The sequence below is a fragment of the Rhinatrema bivittatum genome, chromosome 4 (assembly GCF_901001135.1).
Source record: "Rhinatrema bivittatum chromosome 4, aRhiBiv1.1, whole genome shotgun sequence".
NCBI lineage: Eukaryota > Metazoa > Chordata > Amphibia > Gymnophiona > Rhinatrematidae > Rhinatrema > Rhinatrema bivittatum.
In genome coordinates, this window is record NC_042618.1 from 40,149,896 (window position 1) to 40,176,903 (window position 27,008).

General features: G+C 43.9%; 1 protein-coding gene across 1 annotated transcript in view; it reads right to left on the minus strand.

Moving 5' to 3' along the window:
- The window catches only part of CDC42BPB (CDC42 binding protein kinase beta), a 412,316-nt gene that overhangs the window by 270,805 nt on the left and 114,503 nt on the right, over nt 1-27,008 (minus strand). Inside the window, exon 3 of the mRNA XM_029597996.1 lies at nt 12,155-12,246. Within this exon, the coding sequence (XP_029453856.1) occupies nt 12,155-12,246 (92 nt within the window). The remainder of the gene's footprint in view (nt 1-12,154; nt 12,247-27,008) is intronic.

Consider the following 27,008-nt stretch of genomic DNA (forward strand, 5'->3'; position numbering starts at 1 on the left):
TGGTATATAAAAGTTAAAAATAAATAAATGAATAAATAAATAGTAAGGGATTTTGTGTTTTTGTTACTGAGATAGCAGCAGAATCAGAATTTTTTTTTTATATAATGAGTTTATTTGAAAAATCCTAGCTCTGTTCTGCATCCACTGTTTGGGGATGCGGGGGGGGGGGGGGGGGGGGGGGCAGGGGCGGGTTCCTGTGGCTGCAGAATATATGTTTACATTTAGCCCCATGATGGTCAAGTGTTCAGTGTGTCATACCTATAAGCTTTATCTGGAAGGTGTGTCCCAAAAGAAAAAAGGTTGAGAACCACTGTTCTAGACCAATGCATTGCAGCAGTGTATCATCAGACCTAATCAAGTGTGCTACAGAAAAGTCACCACTGCAAAATGCTCTGATCTGGACCAGCATCTGGGCTCTGCTGTAGGCACTTTGCAGCAACAAGAGACAGAAATGGTGACTCTTTCTGAGAACACATGTAATCATACATACTTCTTCCTAGCTACAGCACAAGCCCTGCAGTGTAGTAATTAATGGGTATCAAGCAGGACATGGATAGCCGGGTCCTGTTTTGCATGGCACACACAATGCATGCAGCATGTTTTCATCTTCCTAGTATTGAATTTCCTCCTTTGAGTCCTTCCAATCTCTGTCCTAGCTCAGGGTCGGTGTGTACTGAGCACTGGATGTGACTTAGTGCTAGGAGCAGCAGCAGTAGAGGTACTCTGGAAGCCACATGCATCTGCCAAGAGCAGGCTGTCTGAATCAAACCAACTTTTCTACTGTACTTGTATAAAATATTCATATAGTGGAAACTGGCCCACTGTAACAAGGTCATGTGTGTCAACTCCCTCTCCCCCATAATTTTAAAATTTGGAAGTGTTAATGTGGTGGGGCTTTTAGTGCTTCCCTAGCTCTTCTTTTGTCAATGAGTTCTCTTGATGTCCATACTGCTTGACTGTGGTTAGTATGCCACACATTTTTGTTAATGTAAGCATGGCTTGGCCTTGAAAAGATTGGAAAACAATGCTCTAGGCCAGTGGTTCTCAGCCTTTTTCCCATCGTGACACACCTGACAGGCCACGCTCACATGTGACACATTGCTCATTACAATTCACGGCAGAAATAAAAAATAAAGGCCCAGTATTATTTTTAAGAATGACACAAGGGAAAGATACGTATTCTGTCTGAACAGAAATTGCATAAATAGTATATGGGTTGAAGCGCTGTGATCCTCTGCCCCTGGAGATCTGGGGGAAGGATCGCTGGTTTTTCTTATTCCTGTCCTCCGGAAGCCGCGGTAGTGGGGACTCGCCCCATTTGTTGGCTAGCTTCTCTAGTTCACTTCTGAACAGGAGTGTTCCCTTGAAAGGCATCCTCATGAGTCTTGTTTTGGAGGATGCGTCGGCTGACCAGTTTTGGAGCCAGATTTGTCTTCTGGCTGCCACGGCGGATGAGATTCCTCTAGCTGCTGTACGTACCAGATCCGAAGCGGCGTCCGCAAGGAATGATACAGCTGGTTCCAAGGCCTCCCCAGGAGTGTTGTTCCTGGTCTATGCTAAGCAGACGGTGTCACCACAGCACTGCAGGCCGCGATCTGTAAAGACATAGCGGATACGTCAAAGGACTGTTTGAGGATAGATTCCAGATGTCTGTCTTGAGCATCCTTGAGTGCTGCACCTCCCTCCACCGGGACAGTAGTGCGCTTCGAGACCGCACAGACCATGGCATCCACTTTCGGACATGCCAGGAGATCTTTGGTGGCTGGGTCCAGAGGGTACATGGCTGCCAGAACCCGGCCCCCTTTGAATGTAGTTTCTGGGGCATCCCATTCCAGGTCAATTAGTTGCTGGATGGCTTGTAATAGTGGGAAATGGTGGGAGGTTTGCCGGAGTCCTTCTAATAGTGGGTTCGTCTTAGGTTCCCCTGAGGCACTTGTGTCTGGGATGGCCAGCTCTTTTAAGCTGTTTGTAACCAGGTCTGGAAGCTCATTCTTGGTGAAGAAGCATCTCATGGTTCGATGGGGTTCTGTCCCCGGGGGGGGGAGTTCCCCTTCCTCCAGGGGTTCTGACTCCTCATCTGAGATGTCCGTGTCCTTGAAGGTGGGGCTTCTGGACGGTGGGATCACTTCCCTGGGCATAGAAGGTCCCGGCATGTTGAGGTCCTCTGGTGGAGCCTGTGGCCGCATTATGGAAGGCCCCGGTTGCATGTGGACGAAGGTATGCAAACCTTTGAAGAATTCCACCGAGATAGATAGATGTTGGGTCTAGACTAGGGGGCGCAGTGTCCCTAGGGAGCCCCGTTTGAGGGGGGTCCCGCTGTGTGATGCTAGGTCCGGCATACTGCTCGAGAGGCTGGGGTCCGGTACCGGCTGGGGGCCATGATTTGGGTCCCCTAGGGCCTCTTCGCACTGTATACACAGGGCCGTGGCCTCCTCATGCTGTGCCGCTCTAATGTGGCATGCTGGACAAAGGCCCTGAGCTTTGAGTTTATTTTCAGGTGGTGCCATGGCTTGTGCACGTACAATACAGTTATGCGCTCCGGTGTGCGTCGAAGTTGCGCATGTGGGTTTAGTGCGCGCGTGCAGGGAGATGTGCACGCTGTTGTGCACACAGGTCTAAATTATGCGCCCAACACAGTAAGCGCGTGGCTATGCGCTTCGCTTGTGCGCACGGATCGATACGGCGGACAGGGCGGCGAACGAAGCCAAAATGGTGACGACGACCACCTCGGAGGATATCCACAAGGGAGGACCCTCGGATCTGACCGGGGTCTAGCCCTGCTAGGGCCGATCAACCCAGTGGCACTGGTCCCGGCTGGCGACCTGTGCGTCTCCTCGAGCTTCGGAGATCAAAGACCTAAGTAGATTTCTACCTTACCTTGTCTCGGCGCTTCCCGGTTTCGTTCCGGGCGGTCTCCAGCTGCGGGGGGGGGGGGGGGGGAAGAGGGAAAAATACTTTCACCGCCGTGCTCAAGATTGCACCCGCTGCCTCTCAGCCTCACCGGATGTCGGGGGCTAGGTCCCCGCCGAGGGTCGGCCGCCGGACCGAGGCTTCCCTCCAAGGGATCGCGGAAATCACATCTGGAAATCTCAACTGGGGGAGGGACCCAACTGGTGTCACCGCAGGAGAGCTTGGCTCGTCTGTAGAGGTAAGATATCTTCTTAAATTGGTTTTCTTTGGTAAAATTACTCTAACGCTGTGCTAGTGTGCATAGAGTCCCTAACTGCTATGGAGACAGAAAATTCTGGAGAGCTGCACTTCCGGCAGGGGTATATGTACTAGGGCTGACGTCAGATTGAAATCTGATCCATCTCCAACTGCTATCAGGAGTATACTATACCCATTGGTCCTGAGTCCATCTGCTACACGCTAGGAAATAGTACATTACAGAATACTTCAGTAGCTGTAGACCTGGCCTTAAAGGTCAGTTTGAGTGTAGAAACTACAATTCTCATGCATCCCCTCTTTATTTATTTATTTTATTTATTTAAAAACTTTTCTATACCGTCGCTAAGTTATATACCATCGCAACGGTTTACAAATAGGCACATAGACTAAGGTAAGTAAATGTAGGTTATCGTACATTCTAACAGGTGCCAATAAAGTTCGGTTACAATTTCATAAATAAAATCATTATTTGAGTATTGTTGGTCAAGACAGGTATGTTATTGAGTTACTATCTCCTTGAGATATTACTTCTTAAATGTAGGATTGAGTAAATTCATTCTCATCTGCATTACCCTGTTCTTTCTTTCTCTACCCTCCAAACTCTTTAGTGAAGGCTTTTTTTTTTTAAAGAGCCATGTTTTTAAATTTTTCTTAAAAATTTTGAGATTATTCTGTAATCTGAGTTCAGGGGGCATCGTGTTCCATAGTATAGGTCCAGCCAATGATAAAGCCCTTTCTCTCACTTGGGTTAATTTTGCTGACTTTACTGAAGGGATTGTTAGTAGTGATTTGTTTGCTGAGCGGAGGTTTCTTTGTGGAACATGTACTCGTAAGGCTGTGTTTAGCCAGTCTGCTTCTTTATCATATATTAGTTTGTGTATGGTACATAAGGCCTTGTATTTTATCCTGTATTCGATGGGCAACCAATGTAAGTCTGCTAGAGTTTCAGTTATATGGTCCCTCCTCTTTTTTCCCATCAGTATTCTGGCTGCAGTATTTTGAAGTATCTGGAGTGGTCTTATCGATGTGCTTGGCAGTCCTAGTAAGAGTGCATTGCAGTCGTCAGTGCTGGAAAAGATAAGTGTTTACAGTACTGTTCTGAAGTGGGCAGGTGTGAGTAATGGTTTCAATCTTCTGAGGACCATAAGTTTGATGTAGCCTTCTCTTACTTTTATAGATATGTGTTGCTTCAGGTTGATTTCTGGGTCCATTATTACTCCCAGATTCCTTACTTTTTCGGCTAGCTCAATTTTCTGGTTATTTCTTAGGGTTATCAGTGTTTGAATGATTTCAGTATTTTTTCTCTCAAGATGAAGGAATTCAGTTTTGTCAATGTTGATAACCAGTTCCATTTGGTTTAGTAGTTGTTTAATTATGTCTAGGTACATGTTAGCTAGACAATGTTTTTTCAATTGTGTCGTCTATTGGTAGAATTAATTGAATGTCTGCGTAAATGTAATGTATTATCCCTAGACCTGCCAGCAGATGACATAAGGGTAGCATATATATGTTAAAGAGGGTAGCAGACAGCGCTGAACATAGAAACATAACATAGAAACATAGAAGTGACGGCAGAAGAAGACCAACGGCCCATCCAGTCTGCCCAGCAAGCTACGCAGTTAATCCATTTTTTTTTCCCCCTTTTTCTCCCTCCCACCCGTCTCTATTGGCTTCCAGCACCCTCCGGCCCCAATTCCCTTCCACCCCTCCAACCCTGAGGTACTCCTGTTTCAAGTTAAAATTTTTCTGATAATGTGTTTTTTATCTGGACTTGAAAGAACCTATTGTTTAGGTAGGATCTGAACCAGTTTGTTTTGTCACATAATCCAATTTCTTCAAGTCTTTTTAGTAGTATTTTGTGGTTTACTGTATCAAAGGCTGCAGATAAGTCGAGCATTATAAGGATGTAATGTTTACTGTTATCAAAACCTCTTAGTATGTTGTCTGTTAGTGAGAGAAGTAATGTCTCAGTGCTGTAGTGTTTTCGGAAGCCGTGTTGTGAAGGGTACAGTATGTTATTATTGTCTAGGTGTTCAGCTAGCTGTTTCTGTAATGTTTTCTCTATTAATTTAGCTAATAAAGGGAGGTTTGAGACTGGGCGGTAGTTAATGAGGATTAGTGGGTCACTGTTTTTCTTTTTGATGAATGGTTTAATGATTGCCCCTTTTAGTGTATCTGGCATTAATCCTTCAGTCAGGGATAGGTTTATGATATTAGTTAGTGTTGGGATTACTACATTGGTAATCTTTATATCTCAGTTGTTGGTATTGTTTTGATTTTGTGTGGAGCAGGGTTTATATTTTTTATCATTGATTCAACTTCTTGTTCTGATATTTCTATAAATGAGGACCATATGTTAGCATCTCTTTTTTGCATTACGATTGCTTGTTTGCTGTTTTTTGGGAGTTTGTTTCTTAGGTTTAATATTTTGTCACTAAAAAATTTAGCTAATTCATTGCATTTTGATTCAGGAAGACTTTGAGGTGATTCTTGTTTGTCATTTGTGAGATTCGTTACCATGGAGAATAAGGTTCTTGGGTTATTGGCAAACTTTTCTATTTTATTGGAATAGTATTCTTTTTTAGTATTAAGGATCAGTTGTTTGTAGAAAGCTAGATGTTTCCTGAATTTGGTTAGGTTTTCAGTTTTGTGTTTTCTCCAGTTTTTTTCAAATTTTCTGAGCTTTATTTATGCATTATGCCAGTGGATATTTTGTTTTGTTTCTTTGATAGTTATTGTTTTGATGGGGTTTATTTCATCAGCTATTTTTTTGGCTGAGTCTAATCAGAGTTCAGTAGTTGAGTTACAATCATTAAGTGTTATGTCTTTTAGTTCTTCTTCTAATTTGTCCTTTAGTTCATCGTTGTTATAGGGTGGTCGATATTTAAATTCTATGGGATTATGAGTTTGTATGGTCTGAGGATTGAGAATATTAATATTGGACTGAATAAGGAGGTGGTCAGACCAAGGAATTTGAGTGTAGCTTGTTGCTAAGTGTTCTAGATAGTTGCTATTTATGAATGTTAGATCAAGTGAGTGTCCGGCTCTGTGTGTTGGTTTATCGGTTAGTAGTGAAAACCCTAGTGCTGTCATGGCATCCATTAGTGTCTGGCATGTGTTAGAAAGGGGTTGGATGTCCATGTGTAGATTAAAGTCACCTAACACTATGGTAGGTTTAGAGATGTTTAGATGTGTTGTCAGAAACTCGATTAGTGGTGACATATTTAGCTCTAGTAAACTGGGAGGGCAGTATATAAGGCATATTTGTATATTGTTGGTGTTGAAGATGGCAATTTCATGGTTAGGTGGAGGTATTATTGGGATTAGTTTACATTTAAAAGCTTTTTTGATAATTAGTAGTAGGCCGCCTCCACGTTTATTTATCCTTGGGACTGAGAATACCTCATAATTTTTGTGTGCTATTTGATTTTTTAAGACTACATCAGATTTTTTTTAACCATGATTCAGTAATTGCAACGAAGTTTGGTTTATTGTCATACAGTAGGTCGGAGATGATTGGGAATTTTTTAGTGATTGATTGAGCATTTACTAAGATGAATGTTAGCATTAGTAAGTTATTTAGAGTTAGGGTGTTTGATTTGGTGGTTCTTATTATCTGTACCAGGTTGTTTTCTTTTTTAAATGAGTTCTGCAAATCTCTTTTGCTGTGAATAGATCTGAACATTTTAAAATTCTTGTTATATTTACCTTTGTTTATACCACAAGCCAGACACTGAGCAAGTGTAATATTGTCAAAGGTGGAAAATTTTCAGGCATCAGATCACCCAAGTACCTAACAAATGATGTTTGGCATTGGCCTAGGTGGAGCTGCTGCCATCACTTTAGCAGAACTAATAGGAGCTGCTGCAGCTGTGGACAGCCCAAGCACAAAGGAAACTAGACCCATTGTGGTGGGTCTAGGCTAATTAGAAACTTTTGTAGCCCAGATCTGTCCACACAAATTGAGAAGCTACAGGAAGGTAGCAAGAAAAAACAAAAGGCATTAGAAAAAAAGAGAAAAAAAAAAACCAAATACAGAAAAAAAATTTGCCTTGGCTCTTAAAAACTTTTGTTGATACCCAAGTTTCCTGCTATTTTTACATCTCTAGTCTTTGTATCAGGGCAAAGTAACAAGCACAACAAACTTCAAGAGAAAAACAAAAAATGACAGCCCAAAACATCTGAAAAGATTATTTTCAACTATTAGTTTGAAGAAACACAGATCCAGGCTCTACAAGAACAAAAAAATCCATATTTTACTTGTCTTTTGAATATAAAAGGTTCAAATCTCTCTCCCCTGTTACTTTGTCACAGCATACTAACTAATCTTCAGCAGGAAATGAGTTTCGTATATTGAGTGGTTGTGATTGCAGTCTTAGGTATGAAATTAATACTCTGCCTGAATCAGCGATTCCCAAACTTTCTCCTGGAGGCTCACCTACCTAGTTAGGTTTTCATGATAGCTGTAATGAATATGCAAAAGGGATTTGCATACATTGAGACTCAGAGTAAGCAAAATCTATCTTATTCACATCCATTGTGGCAATCCTGAAAACCTGACTGGGTAGGTGTGCCTCCAAGAGAGGATTGGGAGACACTGGCCTAGACAATGGCGCTAAGACAACATAGAAAATAGAAAAGTTTGCCAACAACATGACCAAGCTCAATCAAAAGCGGAAGAATTAGCTCTATTCTTCAGCAACAAAATCAATACTCTTCTATCGCAGCTCCCCACGAACCCCACTGCTCCACTAACCACTCCTCAACCCTCAATCAACTACACTCGGTTAGAAGAACTTGACACAACGTCATCCACTGAGATCCAAGGAATTCTAAGGAAAATGAAACCTTCCTCTCACCCTTCGGATCACATCCCAGCCAAACTACTACTATCAATTCCAGAATCTATCTCCAAAACCCTGGCAGATATAAATTGCTCCCTTACACAAGGATTCTACCCTGACAACCTCAAACTTGCCTCACTCAAACCCCTTCTCAAAAAACCAAATCTCGACCCAAACGATTCTAACAACTTTAAACCGATAGCTAACCTCCCATTCATAGCCAAGATAATGGAAAAATTGGTAAACTCACGACTCTCAAACTACATTGAAGATAATAACCTTCTATTCCCATCACAATACGGATTCCGTAAAACCTTAAGCACGGAAGCCCTCCTCATCTCTATGACTGACCACATCATCCTAGGCTTAGACAAAGGACAAGCCTTCCTTCTGATACTACTCGACCTTTCGTCTGCATTCGATACGGTCAATCACTCCGTCCTCATCAACCAACTAACAGCCATAGGTATCTCAGGCACTGCCCTATCATGGTTCAGAACCTTCCTCAGCAACAGAGGATATAAGGTTAAGATTCATAATAAAGAATCCTCTCTTCACCCCGCGTCAGTAGGAGTCCCCCAGGGCTCATCCCTGTCTCCTACCTTGTTTAACATTTATCTGTTACCTTTATGTAAACTTCTCACTGACCTCAATCTCAAACACTTCCTCTACACTGACGATATCCAGGTCCTGATCCCCATCGAAGAGTCGCTCGCAAAAACACTGTCTCACTGGGAAACCTGCCTCCAAAATATCAAACAGCTTCTCACAAGTCTCAACCTGATACTAAATTCATCAAAAACTGAACTTCTACTCATCACACCAGAAAACAGCTCCCTCACACACTCTCATCCTACCGTACCAAATACTACACAAGTGAGAGACCTAGGAGTTCTAATTGACAATCACCTAAACCTGAAAGCTAACATCAACAAAACCACCAGAGACTGCTTTTATAAGCTCCAAGTGCTGAAAAGAATACGACCTCTCTTCCACACACATGACTTTAGAACGATTCTACAATCAATCATTTTCGCAAAGCTGGACTATTGTAACACCATCATGCTTGGTCTCCCTTCATCACACACCAAACCATTGCAAATGGTCCAAAATGCCTCCGCCCGTATACTCACTAACACCAGGAGAAGAGAACACATAACCCCTATCCTGATGGACCTTCATTGGCTGCCCATCCACTTCAGAATAATCTACAAGGCCATTCTCACCATTTTCAAAAACATCCATCAATTAGCTCCAATCGATCTCCATATCCCCCTCCGATTACACCATTCAACAAGACCGACAAGAGATGCGTACAAAGGATCACTTCAAGCTCCTCCAGCCAAAACTACCGGACACATCACGCTTAGAGATCGGGCATTCTCCACAGCCGGTCCAACTTTATGGAACGCCATTCCCCCGGATCTCAGAATGGAACCCAGCATTTCAACATTCAAGAAAAAACTCAAGACGTGGCTGTTCACGCAGGCCTTTCCCAACTCCAACATTATTTAACTCCCATCAATCAACTCGCTTCGCTAGTATTAGCGTTAATAGCCACCTCTTACAATGTTATTTATACAATGTTATTCATACTTATATATAATTATCTGATCTCCATTTTCCTTCTCACTCCAAGTTATTGATTTCCTTGTTATATGTAACTGCTTTTCTGCACTATTGTTCAAATTGTAAAGTTTTATTATAACTGCACCCCTGTTTCTTGTGAACCAGCATGATGGGACTACTGTCTTGAATGTTGGTATATAAAAAACTTAAATAAAAAAAAAATTAAATAAAAAAACTAGATTTTAAATAGAGGAAAACTTGATGAAGTATCTCTAATAATGTGAACTGCTATTAAAAATTAGTTAAGTTTTATACTACAATGTATATTTAAAGTACACAAAAACTCCAAACATGTGTCACCATATAGACCACTTGGATGCCCAATCTTCCAGTCTTGCAAGGTCCTCCTGTAATGTATCACAATTCACTTGAGATTTAACTACTCTGAATAATTTTGTATCATCCGCAAATTTGATAACCTCACTCAAGTATTCCTTTCCAGATCATTTATAATCACTGGTCCAAGGTGGAAAGAGTGGGAAAAAAGGAAGGATGTGGCAATGTTTTCTATTTTTTTTTTAGTCAAAGAAATAAACCAAACCTTAGGGTAGACTCTCATTCCTCATTGTCTGTAGGGCAACTTTATAGTGGATTAGTTTGCCTGGTCTGTTCCACACTATGGAGCCTATGCATTAAAACTTGCATTAAAAATATTTCAGCTTTAATACTAAATTGCTTTTAATGTTCCAACCCATGAAGCCTATGCATTAAATATTTGTGTATGCCCATTAAAATACTGCTGCTACAGCAACCGTGTAAAAATAGCATGCATGCTACCCCAAAAAGTACAATGCGCATGTTATCTGCATCTGAAAACTCCCCATGCTAACCATCCTAAAGTTAAAGAGCTAGTTAATAAAGGGGAATTCAAATCTCTCCCCCTCATCAACTCTAAGAAAGTGTAAAGGACCTCTGTGTATCTATCTTCCTTTATGTCTACCAATCGATTCCCCAAGATCAAGAGGTTTCTATGACAGATTCCCCCATCCCCAGAAGACCCTCCCTCCCTGCTGCCAGTGGAGGCAAGAGAGAGCACAACTCTTTTCTATCCCAGCTACTGCCAAAGGAGGGAGAAGATCAGTGCACGGAGGTCCTCGACTTTGGCATCAGGCTGGGAACAACATCAGGGTACCAATATTCCTTTATCTAGGTGTTGGGGGAGAGGAGATGATTAGGGTACAAAGGACTCCTGATCTCAGGGAAGACAAGGGTGGGTGATCAGGACACCAATGTCCTTTGATCTTGGTGTCAGGGAAGAATCATTGGAGGGAGGACCTGTGGGCGTACTTCTATTTAACACTCTGAGATAAATATTAAATTTTAGGCTTTAGCAAGTGGAATGAAATAGAACAGTACGTTCTTCTCCACGTGCTATTTCCTGCATGCCTACTAGTCTAAATTTGCATACCCACTAATATCTTCAGAGACATTTAGTGTGCACACTAGTATCTTGGTGCACAGCACACTATTTAGCATGTGTGCATCTTTGGTGCATTGAACCTTACATTTTTCTACAAAGAAGAGGTACAGGTAGCTCCCTATTGACTATTTTAATAAAATGTTACAGTATGTTCAAATATTTATGTCAAAGTTTAAGATTCATGTATCTAAAAATCTTTATCCTGTTCTTACATGTCAGGCTTTTTTTTTTTTTTTTAATTCTTCAGCTTTGCCTACATAAAACCCCTTTCTGAGTAGGTTCTTCCAATAACTAATCACAAATTCTACAAATCAAGTTAAACATGTTTCAACCAAGCATTTCATATACTTCAACATAATTCTCTTTAGTTGTTTTCCAGGGAAAGTGATATAAGAAATCCAAGTCTCAGACTGCTGGAACAATTATTTAACAAGCACAAAAATGAGTAACTGAAAAAAAAAATATGGGGGATGACAGAGACCAAAGGCTGTAAAAGAAACAAATACAGCTAGACTTGTCAAAAGAAGATTTGTCCTCTGTTTTATAGCATAGGCATCACTCTAAAATACCAACATACACAAAGATGTCTTTCCAAATGTTCATATATACTAGAAATGACCATAATCCAATTTATTAAGGTATTTGCCTCTCCTAAACCAGCTCTGAGGAGTTGTCTAATATTATCCTGTGTGGATGTATACAATCATCATACTGAGCTGAAGCAGAGGAAATATATACAGAACCCAGTGCTCTGTAAGGATTCAGAAGTGATATTGCAGCAGTACCTAGGTACCTGAAGAGGGCAGTTAGGTTGAAATAGTTGCTATCAAAGTTTAAATGCTATAATGTACTCTCTTTACTATCTTTAAATTTACAAATTGTTTTCTTTTCCCTTAGATATATTCTAGAGTTCTGCACCTGGAAGTATTTCTACTTAGATAATTTCTTGAATCAACTGAATTTAAGTGATCCTTTAAAGCAGCATTTGAGTCCAGTTAACAACAAAAAATATGAACTCTGGGGCAGAGATTTTCAAAACCAGAAAGCATGTCCTTAGTACATTTATAAGTTACAGAAAAAAAAAGTCACTCACCTCTCCAAATGCACCTCTGCCAATTACTTTTATAATTTCAAAGTCCTCTCGATGAAGCCGCATTTCCTTTAGTAAATGTGTAAATGGTTTTACTGTAAGGAAATCAAAATGGACAATTAATTTACAAATGTAAACTGGAAGTATTTGTAAATGTATTCTTGTGACAAGCATCAAAAGTAAAAACTGCAGCGTAAACACTAAAAAATGACTCATCCTTTAACAGTTTGAACAGAGAGATGATTACACATCTTTCTTAAATTTTATATATTTTTTTATTTTTTATTTTTATATACCGATGTTCCTGTATAAAATACATATTGCACCGGTTTACATGGAACAGAACTGTCGCCTCTGGGGCGGAGTACATTGGAACAAGTTGAATACATTGGAACATATTGAGAAGAACTTACAGGGAGACAATTGGACTACAATTAACACATGATTAGCTGAAAAATAACGTATAACTCAAAACATATGTACAGTGGGATAGATGGGACGGAGTCTATAGAGACTATCGATAGTATATATATACACCTTATATATATATATATATACACACATACATATACATAAAGGTATATATATACTATCATATATATATAAGGTACTCTTGATAATGGTTGCTCCAACCTGACTATGCTCAAACAGAAAGAAAGAATATGCCAGCCGACAAAGACCATAAGACCCATCTAGTCTGCCCAATTTACCTTCCCATTACAATGCTGTAGGCCAGGAGTTCCAATCGTTTTGGAAGCATGGACCCCTTTTCAACCTCTTCTCCTGGGGGAATTCTGCACAAAAACATTTAAAATTCTATGCACAAAAACTGAAAATTCTGCAAAATTCTGTACACTTTATATTGGTCAAAATAACACAATTTACATGACAGTCATTAACTAATTACATTTTAAAATATTACAGAAAAAAGTTATTACTTAAAGTTGCAGAATTTTAAATATTTTGAGCAGAATTTCCCTAGAAATTCACTGTGTCCCTTTCACATACATACATCCCCTCATACAGGGCCCTCTCTCTTGCATACTCACCCACACAAGCTCCCTTTCTCTTTCACATATACATCCTCACACAGGCTACCTATGTCTCTTTCTCACGCAACCCTTCACACAGGCTCTGTCTCACAAATACACAATCCCTTCACACAGGTTAGCACCCTCACATACACACGATCCCTTTTTCATACACACGAGCTCCCAATCTCTCTCACACACACACACACACACTCCTTCATAATCTCCTCATATAGGCTCCCTCTCTCTGAAACCCACACTCAAACATCCCCCACCCTCCCACCCTCTCTTACCTCCCATGCTCTCTCTCACCCTCCTGCTCTGTCACCCTCCCCTCCACCCCTCCCCTCATATAGGCTCCCTCTCTGAAACCCACTCAAGCATCCCCCCCCCCACTCCCCCCTTACCAACCAAGCTGTCTCATCCTCCCCCACACCCCTTCTCCTCTCACACACATTCTCTCTCAGCAGCATCCCACTCCCCTCAGACTCCCTTCTCTCTGAAACCCACACTCAAGCATCCCCCCCACCCATCCTCTCCTATCTCCCATGCTATCTCACCCTCCTGCTCTCACCCTCCCCACCCCCCTCTTACCAACTATGCTCTCTGTCACCCTCCCCTCTCACACACATTCTCTCTCACCGGCATCCCCCCCCATGCTCTCTCTCACCCTCCCCTCCCCGACACACATTCTCTCTCACCAGCATGCCGCGGGATGCGCTCCGTTTGCAGCAAAGATGAAGGCCTGCACCCCGCTTGCGGCGAAAAGGGAAGGCCCCCCCCCCCCGTGTGCCACGAACAGCGTGCCGGGCCTTCATCTTCGCCGCAAACGGAGTGTGTGCCGCGGAATACGCTCCGTTCGCGGCATGCCGGGGTCTCCTCTGCTATTTTCTGCACAGAATTTGGCAATTCTGCGCAGGGAGGGAATTCTGTGCAAATTCTGCGTTCCGCAGTAGCACAGAATTCCCCCCAAGGAATAAACCTCCAAAATTTTCACGGACCCCCCCCACATAATTCTCTTTCATTTTTACCTGCAGTTAAGTGCTGTATTTAGAAACATTAATATAACAAAAATAATTGTATGCATCCTAGACTCCTTTATAATATATAAAGCCGATTAAAAAATGCTTACCAATATAAATGGAATACATATAAATAAATTAAACTGTAAAGCACAACAGTAAATGTGCAAGAATGTATTCATATTCAGTAACTTATGTAGTTTAACTATAAGCAGCCACACAGCTGGATCTGTCTGGATTTTGAGCAACTGGGGAAATGGACTGCTGGAAGGAAGGAGAGAGAGACCAGGATGGACTGGTGGAGAGAGACAGACTGGCGACTGGCAAGAAAGGGACTGGTGGAGAGAGAGAGACAGAGACTGGTGGAGAGAAAAACTGGTGGAAATAAGCTGGTGGGGAGAGAGAAAAAAGCTGGAGGGGATGGACTGGTAGGGGAAGATAGAGAGATTGGCAGGGATAGTCTTTCTAACTCCTTCCATTAGTCTAACACTCATTCACACATACATAAACCTGGGCCATTCCCTCTCTTTTTCCTGGAGTCTGTGTGGGGATGGGGGTAGAAAGCCCTGTGGTTCACTCAGGCTGCCGGAGGAATAGGGTGAACTGGCGGCTTTACAGCCTCCTTCAGGCTTCTGCTGCTGGTAGGATGAGGTGCACTGGCATCCTGCGGCCTCCTTCAGGTTTCCACTGCCGAAAAGATGGGGTGCACCAGTGGCCTTAAAACCTCCTTCATTCTTCAGCCACCAGGGGGATGGGTGCGCCAGTGACCCCAAGGCATCCTTCATTCATTGGCTGCCAGCAGGATGGGGTGTGCCAGCGGTCTTTTGGTCCTCCTCTTTTGCGGCCGCCGTGGGATGGGGTCCTTGGCAGCCTGACAGGTCTCTTCTTCACGCAGAGTCTGGTATATTAATGCTTTTATCATCACACTTTCTCTAGGAGGCTGTTCTATACATCCATTATCCCTTCTATGAAGCAGTATTTTCTAATGTTTGGATACCCTCTTTGGCCTCATGTCATGACCTCTTGCTCTAGAACTTTTTTCTGCTAAAGAATGTTTGCTTCTTGTGCATTATATATATTTCTGAGGAATGTGTGTCACATTTCCCCATTCTAGGGCATATATATTTAGGTCTTTATGTCTCATTTCATAGCACTTTTGGTTAAAACATTGTACCATTTTGGTAGCTAGGGGTAGAAAAATTAAAAAAAAAATGTAAGTGCCAGTCAAAATTTTTAGGAGCCAAGGCTTGACACCACCTCTTAGCTTCAGGCCAGTCCTCAGTGGCAAGCAACAAGTGCCAAATTTTAGGCACTCAGGTGATCCAGCACCCAGGTTTTACTAGTCCTGTTGGCAGCCCTCTCCAGACTGTCTATAGACATCAAGGTCGCCGCTCAGAAATTGCAAGTGGTTTCCTGAGCTTGCAAGATATACGGGTACTGCTAAGAAGATAAGAGCAGGGGATAAGCAGTGGATTTTCCTAAGTCCACCTTAATGTTTATGGACTTTTCTTCCAGAAATGTGTGCAAACCTTTTTTAAACTCAACTACACCAATAAATTTTATCACATCCTTCAGCAACAAATTCCAGACTTAAGTGCATGTCCCCTAGTCTTTGTAGTTTTTGAAAACAAACTGATTTGCATTTTCCTGTTCCACTTCACTCATTTTATAAACCTCTAATCATATCTTCCCTAAGCTGTCTTCTCCAAACTGAAGAGCTCTAACCTCTTTAGCTTTTCTTCATAGAGGAATCGTTTCATCCCCTTTATCATTTTGGTCACCCTTTTCTGTACCTTTTCTAACTCTCTTATATCCTTTATTTATAAATGCATTTATATTGTGCTTTTTGGCACTTCAAAGCAGATTGCATTCAGGTGCTGTACTATCTCCACAGGCTCCCCCATTGCCAAAGAGCATCCAAAATTTGACTCCTTAGTCATTTGAAGATCCACCAAGCCTGATAGATTATTCTATCATTGGCATAGTCCCCTGAATAAAGGATATAATGTTAGCACAAGATAGTTTTGGATTACCAGTTTTCAGAGAATGGCGAAACTATGGAACATTTTGCCAGTGGAGACTCTCTCAACTTAAGAACAATCAATGTAAAATGGAGAAATTACTTACCTGATAATTTTGTTTTCCTTAGTGTAGACAGATGGACTGAGGACCAATGGGTATAGTGTACTCCTCATAGCAGTTGGAGACTGATCAGATTTCAATCTGACGACAGCCCCTAGTACATATACCCCTGCAGGAAGTGCAGCTCTTCAGTATTCTCCTCGAAAAGCATTGTGGATATATGTGTGACTGACTAATTTAATTAACTTGAATAACTTCATAACTTGGTTAAACTTTATAACTTGATTAATTTGATTAACTTGAACTGGTTGGGACGACTATAGCTGGAGACTGCCAGTGTACTCAACCGGAAAGCATCGACACCCGGTAGGGTGGGTGCCCTAGGTGAATGGAAACATGGCTTACCCTTGAATCATTCGAAGTTCCATGCATAACAGCAGCCAAGGGTGGGATGCTGAGTCCATCTGTCTACACTAAGGAAAACGAAATTATCAGGTAAGTAATTTCTCCATTTCTTAGCGTGTAGCAGATGGACTCAGGACCAATGGGATGTATAAAAGCTACTCCCGAACCAGGTGGAAGGCTGCCCGTGACCCACTTAGTACTGCCCTTGCAAATGCCGTGTCCTCCTGAGCCTGAACATCCAGACGGTAGAATCTGGAGAAGGTGTGGATGGAGGACCATGTCGCCGCCCTGCAGATTTCGGCGGGTGACAGCATTCTGGTTTCTGCCCAGGATACTGCCTGGGCTCTGGTAGAATGGGCCTTGACCTGTAGCGGCGGAGGCTTGCCTACTTCTATGTAGGCCGCCTTGATGACTTCCTTGATCCAGCGGGCTATGGTTGCCCGCGAGGCCGCTTCCCCTTGTCTCTTCCCACTGTGAAGGACGAAAAGGTGGTCCATTTTTCGTACTGGTTCCGACAATTCCAGGTATCTGGACAGGAGTCTGCCTATATTGAGGTGGCGTAGACTACGAGCTTCTTCCAAATTCTTCAAGTCATCCGGCGATGGTAGCGAGATGGTTTGGTTAAGATGGAAGTGTGATACCACCTTGGGAAGAAACGAAGGGACCGTGCGTAGCTGGATGGACCCCGGGGTGAGCCTGAGGAACGGCTCCTGGCAGGACAGTGCTTGTAGTTCTGAAATGCAGTGGGCTGAGCAAACTGCCAGCAGAAAGGCTGTCTTTAAAGTTAACAGATGGAGGGGACAGACCTCGGAGGGGTCTGAAGGAGGTTCCTGCTAGGAAATCCAGGACCAGGTTGAGATTCCACAAAGGTACTGGCCACTTTAGTAGTGGGCGGATGTGTTTGACTCCTTTCAGGAAACGTGATACGTCCGGGTGAGAGGTTATGCTGTCGTCTCCGCTCTTGGGGCCGTAGCATGACAAGGTGGCCACCTGTACCTTGATAGAATTGAGGGACAGCCCCTTCCGTAGCCCGTTCTGTAAAATTCCAGGATCACGGGAACTTTAGCTGAGCGTGGCTTGATGTCGTGGTCTTCGCACCAGACTTCAAAAATTCTCCAAATCCTTATGTACATTAGAGATGTGGAGAACTTGCGTGCTCGGAGCAGGGTGTCGATTACAGCCCCCGAGTATCCGCTCTCTCAGGTGAGCCCTCTCAATGGCCAGGCCGTAAGAGAATTGAACTGGGTCCTCGTGGAGGATCGGTCCTTGTTGGAGCAGGTCTCTGTGTGGAGGCAGTGGTAGGGGGTCCCCTGCCAGAAGTCTTCTCATGTCGGCGTACCACGGTCTTTTTGGCCAGTCCGGGGCCACCAGAAGAACTAGTCCCCTGTGCAGCTGTATCTTGTGAAAGATTGCGCCCAGTAGGGGCCACGGTGAGAAAGTGTATAATAGGGTCCCCTGTGGCCAGGTCTGTACCAGGGCATCGATCCCCTGGGACTGAGGTTCCCGCCTGCGGCTGAAGTACCTGGGTACTTGGGCGTTGGCCCGGTTTGCCAGAAGGTCCTTGTCTGGTGTCCCCCACCAGTTCACTATCATTTGGAACACTGCGGACGACAGCTTCCATTCTCCTGGGTCTAGACTTTCCCTGCTGAGGAAGTCCGCCGTGATGTTGTCTTTCCCGGCGATGTGGACGGCCGAGATCTCCTGGAGGTTTACTTCCGCCCAAGTCATTAGGGGTCTATTTCCAGAGACACCTGTTGGCTTCTGGTTCCTCCCTGATGGTTGATGTAGGCCACTGTAGTAGCGTTGTCTGACATTACTCTGACCGCTTTGCCTCGGAGTCTGTGGGCGAAGTGTAGGCAGGCTAGTCTGACTGCTCGCGCTTCTAGGTGGTTGATGTTCCATACCACCTCTTCTGTGTTCCACTGCCCTTGGGCGGTTAATTCCTCGCAGTGAGCTCCCCCATCCTCATAGGCTGGCGTCTGTGGTGAGCAGGGTCCAGGTTGGTGAGGATAGTCCTGTTCCCTGGCTCAGGTGGCTGGCCAATAGCCACCACCATAGCTGGGTCCGAACCCTGCCCGGGAGTGATAGACGTACAGTGTAGTTCTGAGACAGCGGATTCCATCGTGATAGAAGTGAGCACTGCAGGGGTCTCATGTGAGCTCGCGCCCATGGCACTACTTCCAGGGTGGATGCCAGACCGAGGACCTGTAGGTAATCCCATGCTGTGGGTCGAGGTTCGCTCAACAGGCTTTGTAACCGGTTCCACAGTTTTGATCTCCTTGTGGGAGTCGGGCTGACCTTGTCTTTGGTGTCGAATCAGACTCCTAGGTATTCTAGAGACTGTGAGGGCTGCAGACTTGTTTGTGTTGACCACCCAACCTAGGCTTTCCAGTAGAGTTTTGACTGTTGGTTGCTTGGAGGCTTTCCTCTGGGGATTTCGCCCTGATCAGTCAATCGTCTAGGTAAGGATGTACGAGGATTCCTTCCTTCCTCAATATTGCCGCCACCACCACTATGATCTTGGTAAATGTCCGAGGTGCTGTGGCTAACCCGAAGGGTAGTGCCTGGAACTGGTAGCGACGGTCCAGGATTTTGAAGCGTAGTTAGCGCTGGTGTTCTTGAAGAATTGGGATGTGTAGATAGGCCTCCGAAAGATCCAGGGATGTGAGAAACTCTCCCGGTTGTATTGCCCTTATTACGGAGCGTAGGGTTTCCATGCGGAAGCGGGGAAATCCTCAGGTGGCAGTTGACCGACTTGAGGCCCAGGATGGGCCTGAACATCCCCCTCTTTCTTGGGGACGATAAAATAAATGGAATAATGCCCAGTATTTATTTCTTGTGGAGGCACTGGGATTATGGCCTCAAGGGCCAGTAGTCTGGTTAATGTAGCTTCCACTGCTACTCTCTTGGCGAGGTCGTGGCAGGGGGACTCCACGAACTTGTCCGGGGGGGGGTTCGTAGAAAATCCAGATAGTACCCCTCCCAAATTATGGCTAGGACCCACTTGTCCGAAGTTATTCGACCCATCTGTGGTAGAATAGGGCTAGTCTGCCCCCTATGGCTTCTTCCCTTGGACGGGTCAGCTGAATCTCATTGTGGGGTACGGCTGGGGCCTGTGCCCAAGTTGGTTCCCCTCTTGTTGTGCTTGGTCTGAAAGGACTAGTTCCTGCCTGTAGGGCGGGGCGCTTGATAGTTGCTTCTGTATGGATTGAAGCGCTGTGAACTTCTGCCCCTGGAGGGCTGGGGGAAGGGTTGCTGGTTCCTCTTCCTCCTGTCCTCCGGTAGGAGAGGCAATGGGGACTCGCCCCATTTGTTGGCCAGTTTCTCTAGTTCGCTGCCGAACAGGAGGGATCCTTTGAAGGGCATTCTTGTGAGGCGAGTTTTGGAAGATGCGTCGGCCGACCAGTTTCGGAGCCAGAGTTGCCTCCTGGCAGCCACCGCAGATGACACTCCTCTGGCCGCCGTGCGCACCAGATCGGAAGCAGCGTCCGCAAGGAATGACACTGCTGGTTCCATGACTTCTCCAGGGGTGTTGCTCCTGCTCTGAGATAAGCAGGCACGTGTCACTACGGTGCATCAGGCCGCTATTTGTAGGGACATAGCGGCTACGTCAAAGGACTGTTTAAGGATGGATTCCAGGCGTCTGTCATGTGCATCTTTGAGCGCTGCTCCTCCCTCCACTGGGATAGTGGTGCATTTCAAGACCGTGCAGACTATGGCATCGACTCTTGGCCATGCGAGAAGATCTTTGGTCGCTGGGTCCAGGGGGGTACATGTTTGCCATGGCTCATCCCCCTTTGAAGGTGGACTCTGGAGCGCTCCATTCCAGGTCAATTAGCTGCTGGGCGGTTTGTAACAGTGGGAAGTGACAGGAGGTCTGGCGGAGGCCCTCCAGTAGGGGGTTCAGCTTGGGGCCCCCTGAAGCACCTGGGCCCGGAATAGCGAGCTCCCTCAGGCTGTGGGTAACCAGGTCAGGGAGCTCGTCCTTGGTGAAAAACTGTCTCATGGTTCGGTGAGGCTCTGTCCCTGGGGGGAGCTCCCCCTCTTCTAGGGGCTCTGCTTCCTCTTCAGAGTTGTCCGTGTCCCCATAGGTGGGGCTCCCAGGTAGCGGCAACCTTTGTCTAGGCCTCGAGGGGCCCGAGACATAAAGGTCCTCTGGTGGAGGATGTGGCTGGTCAGCCAGGGGTTCCATTTGCATGTGAACAAAGGTGTGTAGCCTTTTGAAGAACTCCACCCATGAGATAGACGCTGGATACAAGCTGAGGGGCGTTGGGTACCTGGGGGTCCCCATTTGTAGGGGTGTCCTGCTGGGCATTGCCAGGTCTAGGGTACCCACTGAGGAGCTATTACTTGGTCCTGGGTGAGACTGGCCCTGGGCTAGATCTCCCAGGGCCTCCTCGCACTGAGTGCACAGGGCATTGGCCTCCTCGCTTTGTGCGGCTCTGATATGGCATGCTGGGCAGAGACTTTGAACCTTTATCTCCGTTTCTGGTGGTGCCATGGTTGTCTGCGCAAAACCTTTATGTGCTCTGGCGCGTCTAGATGTGCATGTGGGTTGTGTGCGCAGTTGTGCGCCCAAGTCGAGGTTATGCGCTTAGCCTGGTAGGCGCGAGGTGTGCGTATATCTTGTGCATGCGCTGCCCTTGTGCGAGTAGCTTATGCGCACAGGGAATATGTGCGTGCAACTTTATGCGCACATGTAATTTGTGCACCCGGCCTGAGACTATGAGCGGAGCGGCGAATAGGGCCAAGATGGTGACGACGACCACGCGGGCAATATGGCGACTACCTCGGAGGGTCTCCACGTGGGTAGACAATTGGATCTAACCGGGGCCTGGCCCTGCTAGGGCGGGTCAATCCGGCGGTACTGGTCCCATTGGCGACCTGTGCGACTCCTCGAACCTTGGAGACTGGAGTCGACGCTAAAGATTTCTACCTTACCTTGTCTTCGGCGCTTCCCGGTTTCGTTCTGGGCAGTCTCCGGCTGCGGGATCGGGGGCTAGGTCCTCGCCGCAATTCGGCCGCCGGGCCGAGGCTCACCTCCGAGGGACCACGGAAATCACCTCGGGAAATCGCAACTGGGGGAGGGACCCGAGGGCATCACCGCAGGAGAGCGGGGCTCGTCTTCGGAGGTAGGTTTCCGTCTTCAAATTTGGGTTTTCTTCTTGAATTGGTTCTAACGATGCGAGAGCGTGCAGATAGTCCCTAACTGCTATGGAGACTGAAAATACTGAAGAGCTGCACTTCCTGCAGGGGTATATGTACTAGGGGCTGATGTCAGATTGAAATCTGATCAGTCTCCAACTGCTATGAGGAGTACACTATACCCATTGGTCCTGAGTCCATCTGCTACACCTAGGAAAATTACTGTTCTTGAAAGTGACCATGAGTGTAGTGTGTCATTGCAGTTGAATTGCACCAGGTTATGAAGCATCTGTGTTCCCAATCACTGTCCCTTGCACAAATTGTCAGTGCAGACTACTATATGGGAGCTTTAGTAGAAGCACTTAATTGGTGGCTCAGCTTCTGATGAGCTATAGAGAGGGAATTGGGATATGCCACAGCTCACTATTGTCATTTTTCCACAAAACAATTATTTAACAGGAGCTCTGAGTTTAGCTTTGCCAGTTAGACGTTGTAAGAAAACTGCTTGGGGAAACAGTTTTCATTTTCCATTTCCTAGTAGCATCTTTAAAGTTAGCTTTCTAGCATAAGCAGCACTGTTAAAAGCCCTAAAGAAAGCAGTTAAATGTAAAAACTTTGAGGTACAGTCTGTTATATGCTAGTTACTTTGGATCATTTTGTGAGTGGGAACAGTAATTTATAGCTAGTTCAGGTTGTGTACATATGTTTGATAGCCTATTAATCTCACAGAACTCATTTCTCAAATAGCAGAACAGCTCAGTAACCCTAACTTAGGAAAATAAGCACTTAAGTCTGACCTATGCTTTAGTCAATATGTTCTTTGTTTACTGATTTAGGACTTGAAATCAAAAATTAGAATTGCATAATTAGCAATAATAATTGGTAAAAATGAAAACAATGTTAGAATCTGCAGACTTATGAAAGCATTCATATTACTGAGATGTTTATGTATAGTAAGAGATCAATTTAATAATTGAGCTATCACTACGATAGCTGCCTAGACTATACCTTGCAGCCCTTCTAACAGTTAATTATTGATCAAGACCCATGTATACAAATCTGTTCCAAAGAATACAGAAAAGAAATATATATGTGCCAAATGTATGATTAATAAAAAATACTCCAAAACAGAGTAAGATTCTACAAATTATCAATGGCTTTACAGCATTATAGCTGCCTTCAAAGATGGAACAGACTAATGCACTGTATGACTTCATTTCATTCCTCTTGTTATCACATGATTGGAATCGGTAGATTTCCAACAAAGCCCATGGGATCCGGATAATGTACTTACACAACAGAAAGTTTGCATTAAGGTTTTTCAATTAAGTTGTAAATGCTATACTTTACCAGAGTAATTAATACCATTCAGAGTCACAAAAAATCAAAGCCTGAAAATCACAATTCTGTTACAGAACTATTATTAATAATGCCTCCATTTCCCAAATCATGTATTAATTTTGCGCTTTTCCATCAAGAACTCAAAGCAAGTTACAACAGAAAAGAAATATATAAGACAGTATGGGATATTAGCATAAATAGGGAGTGCATCAAATAAAGCACATAAAATAGAATAGCACATTCAGATGTAAGGGAACATTTGTAGAGCAAATGTGACAGGCATAATAGAGAATATACATCTAATAAGGTGTCTTTTGTTAGCAATGTAAGTTTACAGGAAATATTGTTCTATAACCTCTTTATAAGCTTCAGAGGGATAGCCATGTTAGTCTGGTACAGCGAAAATGGCAAGAGGGAGCTGACACCTTACGGGCCGATACAGAAAAACCCACAGGAGAGCTGGCGAGCACCCGCTGTCCTGGCACGTACCTAGGACCTCCTTTATAACAGAAGTGGCGGCTGTCAGCGGGTTTGACAGCCGACACTCAATTTTACCGGCGTCGGTTCTTGAACCCGCCGACAGCCACGGGTTCGGAAAACAGGGCACCGGTTTCCAACCCGCATGCAGATTTTTAATTTATTTATTTATTTTTATTTTTGGGGCCTCCAACTTAAAATCGCTATGATATTAAGTCGGAGGGTGTACAGAAAAGTAGTTTTTTCTGCTTTTCTGTACACTTTCCTGGTGCCGGCCGAAATTAATTCCTGCCTTGGCAAGCATTAATTTCTGAAAGTAAAATGTGCGGCTTCACTGCACATTTTACTTTCTGTATCACGTGGGAATGACTAATAGCGCCCACAACATGCATTTGCATGTTGCGGGCGCTATTAGTTCCGGGGGGGGGGGGTGTTGGCCGCGCGTTTTCCACATACTATTACCCCTTACTGTATAAGGAGTAAAAATAGCGCGTCGAAAACACGCAGCCAAACGGGGGCTAACAGTGCACTCAACCTGAGCGCACTTTACTGCATCGGCCTGTTATAGAGTCCATTTAGTCAGATTCATGATATGCAATACAGGTGGTGGGTAAAATATATGGAGGTTTGGGGGCTAGAGCTCTCCAGTCTTGGCTGGAACTACAGAAACACAAAATCTGTGCTAGTTCATGTGGACAGCCTTCTCCGGATTTTCCCAGGCATTAGCTACTTAGTATTTAATGACTAAATTCTTATTTTACCTATTACTGTTTGCAAATTGAATCTTTTTTCTGTTCAGTGTACTGCTATTTTTTTTTTAATAAATTTTTTAGTTGGTTAGCTCTGTTTTTCCTGCAACAGATTAATAATAATCCTAATATTTTAAGTAATTGGTGTGTGGGTGCATTTCTAAAACCATGTGACCCTTGGGCGGTGTGAGGTCTCAGTATCACTAGAAGCCACTGCGTGATAAGTTTGCGGGCAGAGTGCTTGCTCAGCTGCAAGCAGATACCTAGCTGGTGGGTGGGAAGCTGCCAAAGTAGGAGAACATACACAGGTGCAGGCAGGGCTGGGCAGTGCTTGGCAAGACACTTCAAGTGTCCACAAGGTCTGTTCTAAGTGGGTAACAGAGTAGCGCAAATACATTATATGACAAGTCTTTAGGCGGGAGATTAGAACATCTTAATCCACAATGTTGAACACCACAAAGAGATGGAGTACCATCCGGACTGCCTGGCTGTGATCCATGCACAGGTGTAGTTCCAAAAATATTCAAGTAAATAAAATCTGATTACGGTAATTGAAATTAAAGAGTCTGCTGTAAGGCATTACGTAGAAGCTCTGTAATCCCATTTTAAAGATCTATGCAGAACATGCTGCAATAACAAAACAAACCAGCTGTTTTAGTTTTAGCATTTTACTCCTTTTGTCAAAGCAAAGTAAGAAAGGCACTGTTTATCTGGCGGTATAGCACGCTAACAGCCAGATAAAAAATCTCTAATCGTTTTCTTCTTTTATGTATCAGCAGATCCAGGAAGTCAGTAAATCTAGGTCCACAATGCTGTGAGGGCATATACGTAAGACCCTCCTTAAAAGTCAAGAACCAGACATTTAGTCTAGTCCAACTTAAAGACAGACCCCAGGGAATACTGGTTGCAGGGTGCTTCCCCTGGGGGGAAGGGATGACAGAGCCCAAAGGGAAAGGGAGGCTCCTAGATGAGACCAAGAGAAGCAGGAACTTTGCTAAACCACTTATGTGAGTAAACTGCTGCATTTCTGTTCCCAGCAGTGCTGAGGTAAGCAGGCTTGTGTTTTGATAATTTTTTATTGTAAGTAATAAAAACTGCAAAAGAATAGCCAGAGTCCAGACTGAACCTGTCCACTGGTAAGTCAAAGATTGCTCATGGTGTCACACACGCATTAGTTTGGCATCTACAGTAGAAAGTTTAAAGCATAATTTTGTAAATTAGAGAACCACAAAGCACCATAATATTCCACTGCTAGTACTTCAAATGAAGCTGTAACATTAACCATGAACTGGGAACTTACTGAAGTTCTCTGAAAATTCAACTTAATAATGAAACAAATTTTGTATTGCTGATATAGTACTTTCCTTCTGTGCTTAAAATTTACTTTTGGATGTTTTTATAAATAGCAATTATATGGTTTTTCTATTGCCTGTCTTCCAGTATATGGCATGAAAGAAAACACTCAACGCTTATAATATTTTCTGAAGTTGTGTATATTTTTGTTATAGAAATATTTTAAAAAATGCTGTTATAAATGTCATAGTAGCCATCAACAAAAACATTTTCCATGCATTGTTCACCTAATTAACAGGGTGGAAAAATACTAGGTGCTATGGCACCTAAAATCTGGCACCTGCTGCAGTCCAAGCCAGTGCCCCCTTTTGAAAAACTGCCACTACTAATGCCTGCTGCAGCCCAGGGCAGCATCCTAACACATAGAAGTGAGGTTTGGGGTGAGAGGGCAATAAAGAGGAAAAGAAGTAGGGGGAGGCATGAGTGAGAGACAGGGGAAGGGGAGGAAGAAGCTGAAGACATGGAACAGCAAAACAATGCAAAAAAAATGCAAAATAAACATAAAAGAAAAAAAGCAGGAAAGCAGACATGCTAAAAGGACAAATTTTTCTCTGACACCTACAAATTTTTCTACCCCTGGTAATAACCATCATTCTCTGTATGAGCCTCTCTGCTACAAAAAGCCACTTCTCCTATGTTCTGAGTCTGACTTTCACACTATAGAGTTATCAACACTATACTTCATGTTTCAGATTATCATTCTGGCATTTCCTTATAAGAAAGCAAAGTAATAGTCCTGAACACAATTTTCCCATCCAATTTAGAGAAGGGCCGCTGATAAAATTTGCAGTCTATACATCCTTTCATCAGTGAGCAATGTAAACAAAGATGAACCTCAATCTCAGTGATTCAAAGAGGAATTGAGAGAGTCTCCCCAAAGGTGTATGGTTCTAAAATGACACTATAAACCCTCCAAAGAGAATTAATTTTAAATGAAAAAAAGTCATTCTGTTTTTAGAGTTTGGTGTGCAACAAGCAAACCTTTTGTCCCAGCTGTGCCCCAAATTCCTATGGACTCCACCAGACACATATGCTTCTTTGCAGTTTCCTAATAGGCTCTATAGAAGACTGAGGGCAGGGGGGTTTACAACAAGTTCCCAATCAAGTAAACAATACTTTTAAAATTAATAGCTATTATCTTCATTTTAGGGTGGATAGAATACACACACACACAAATATATATTTTATTTATTTTAAAACATTTCTTACCTGCCCTTCCTACATTCAGGGCGAGATACAACATAACATCCAC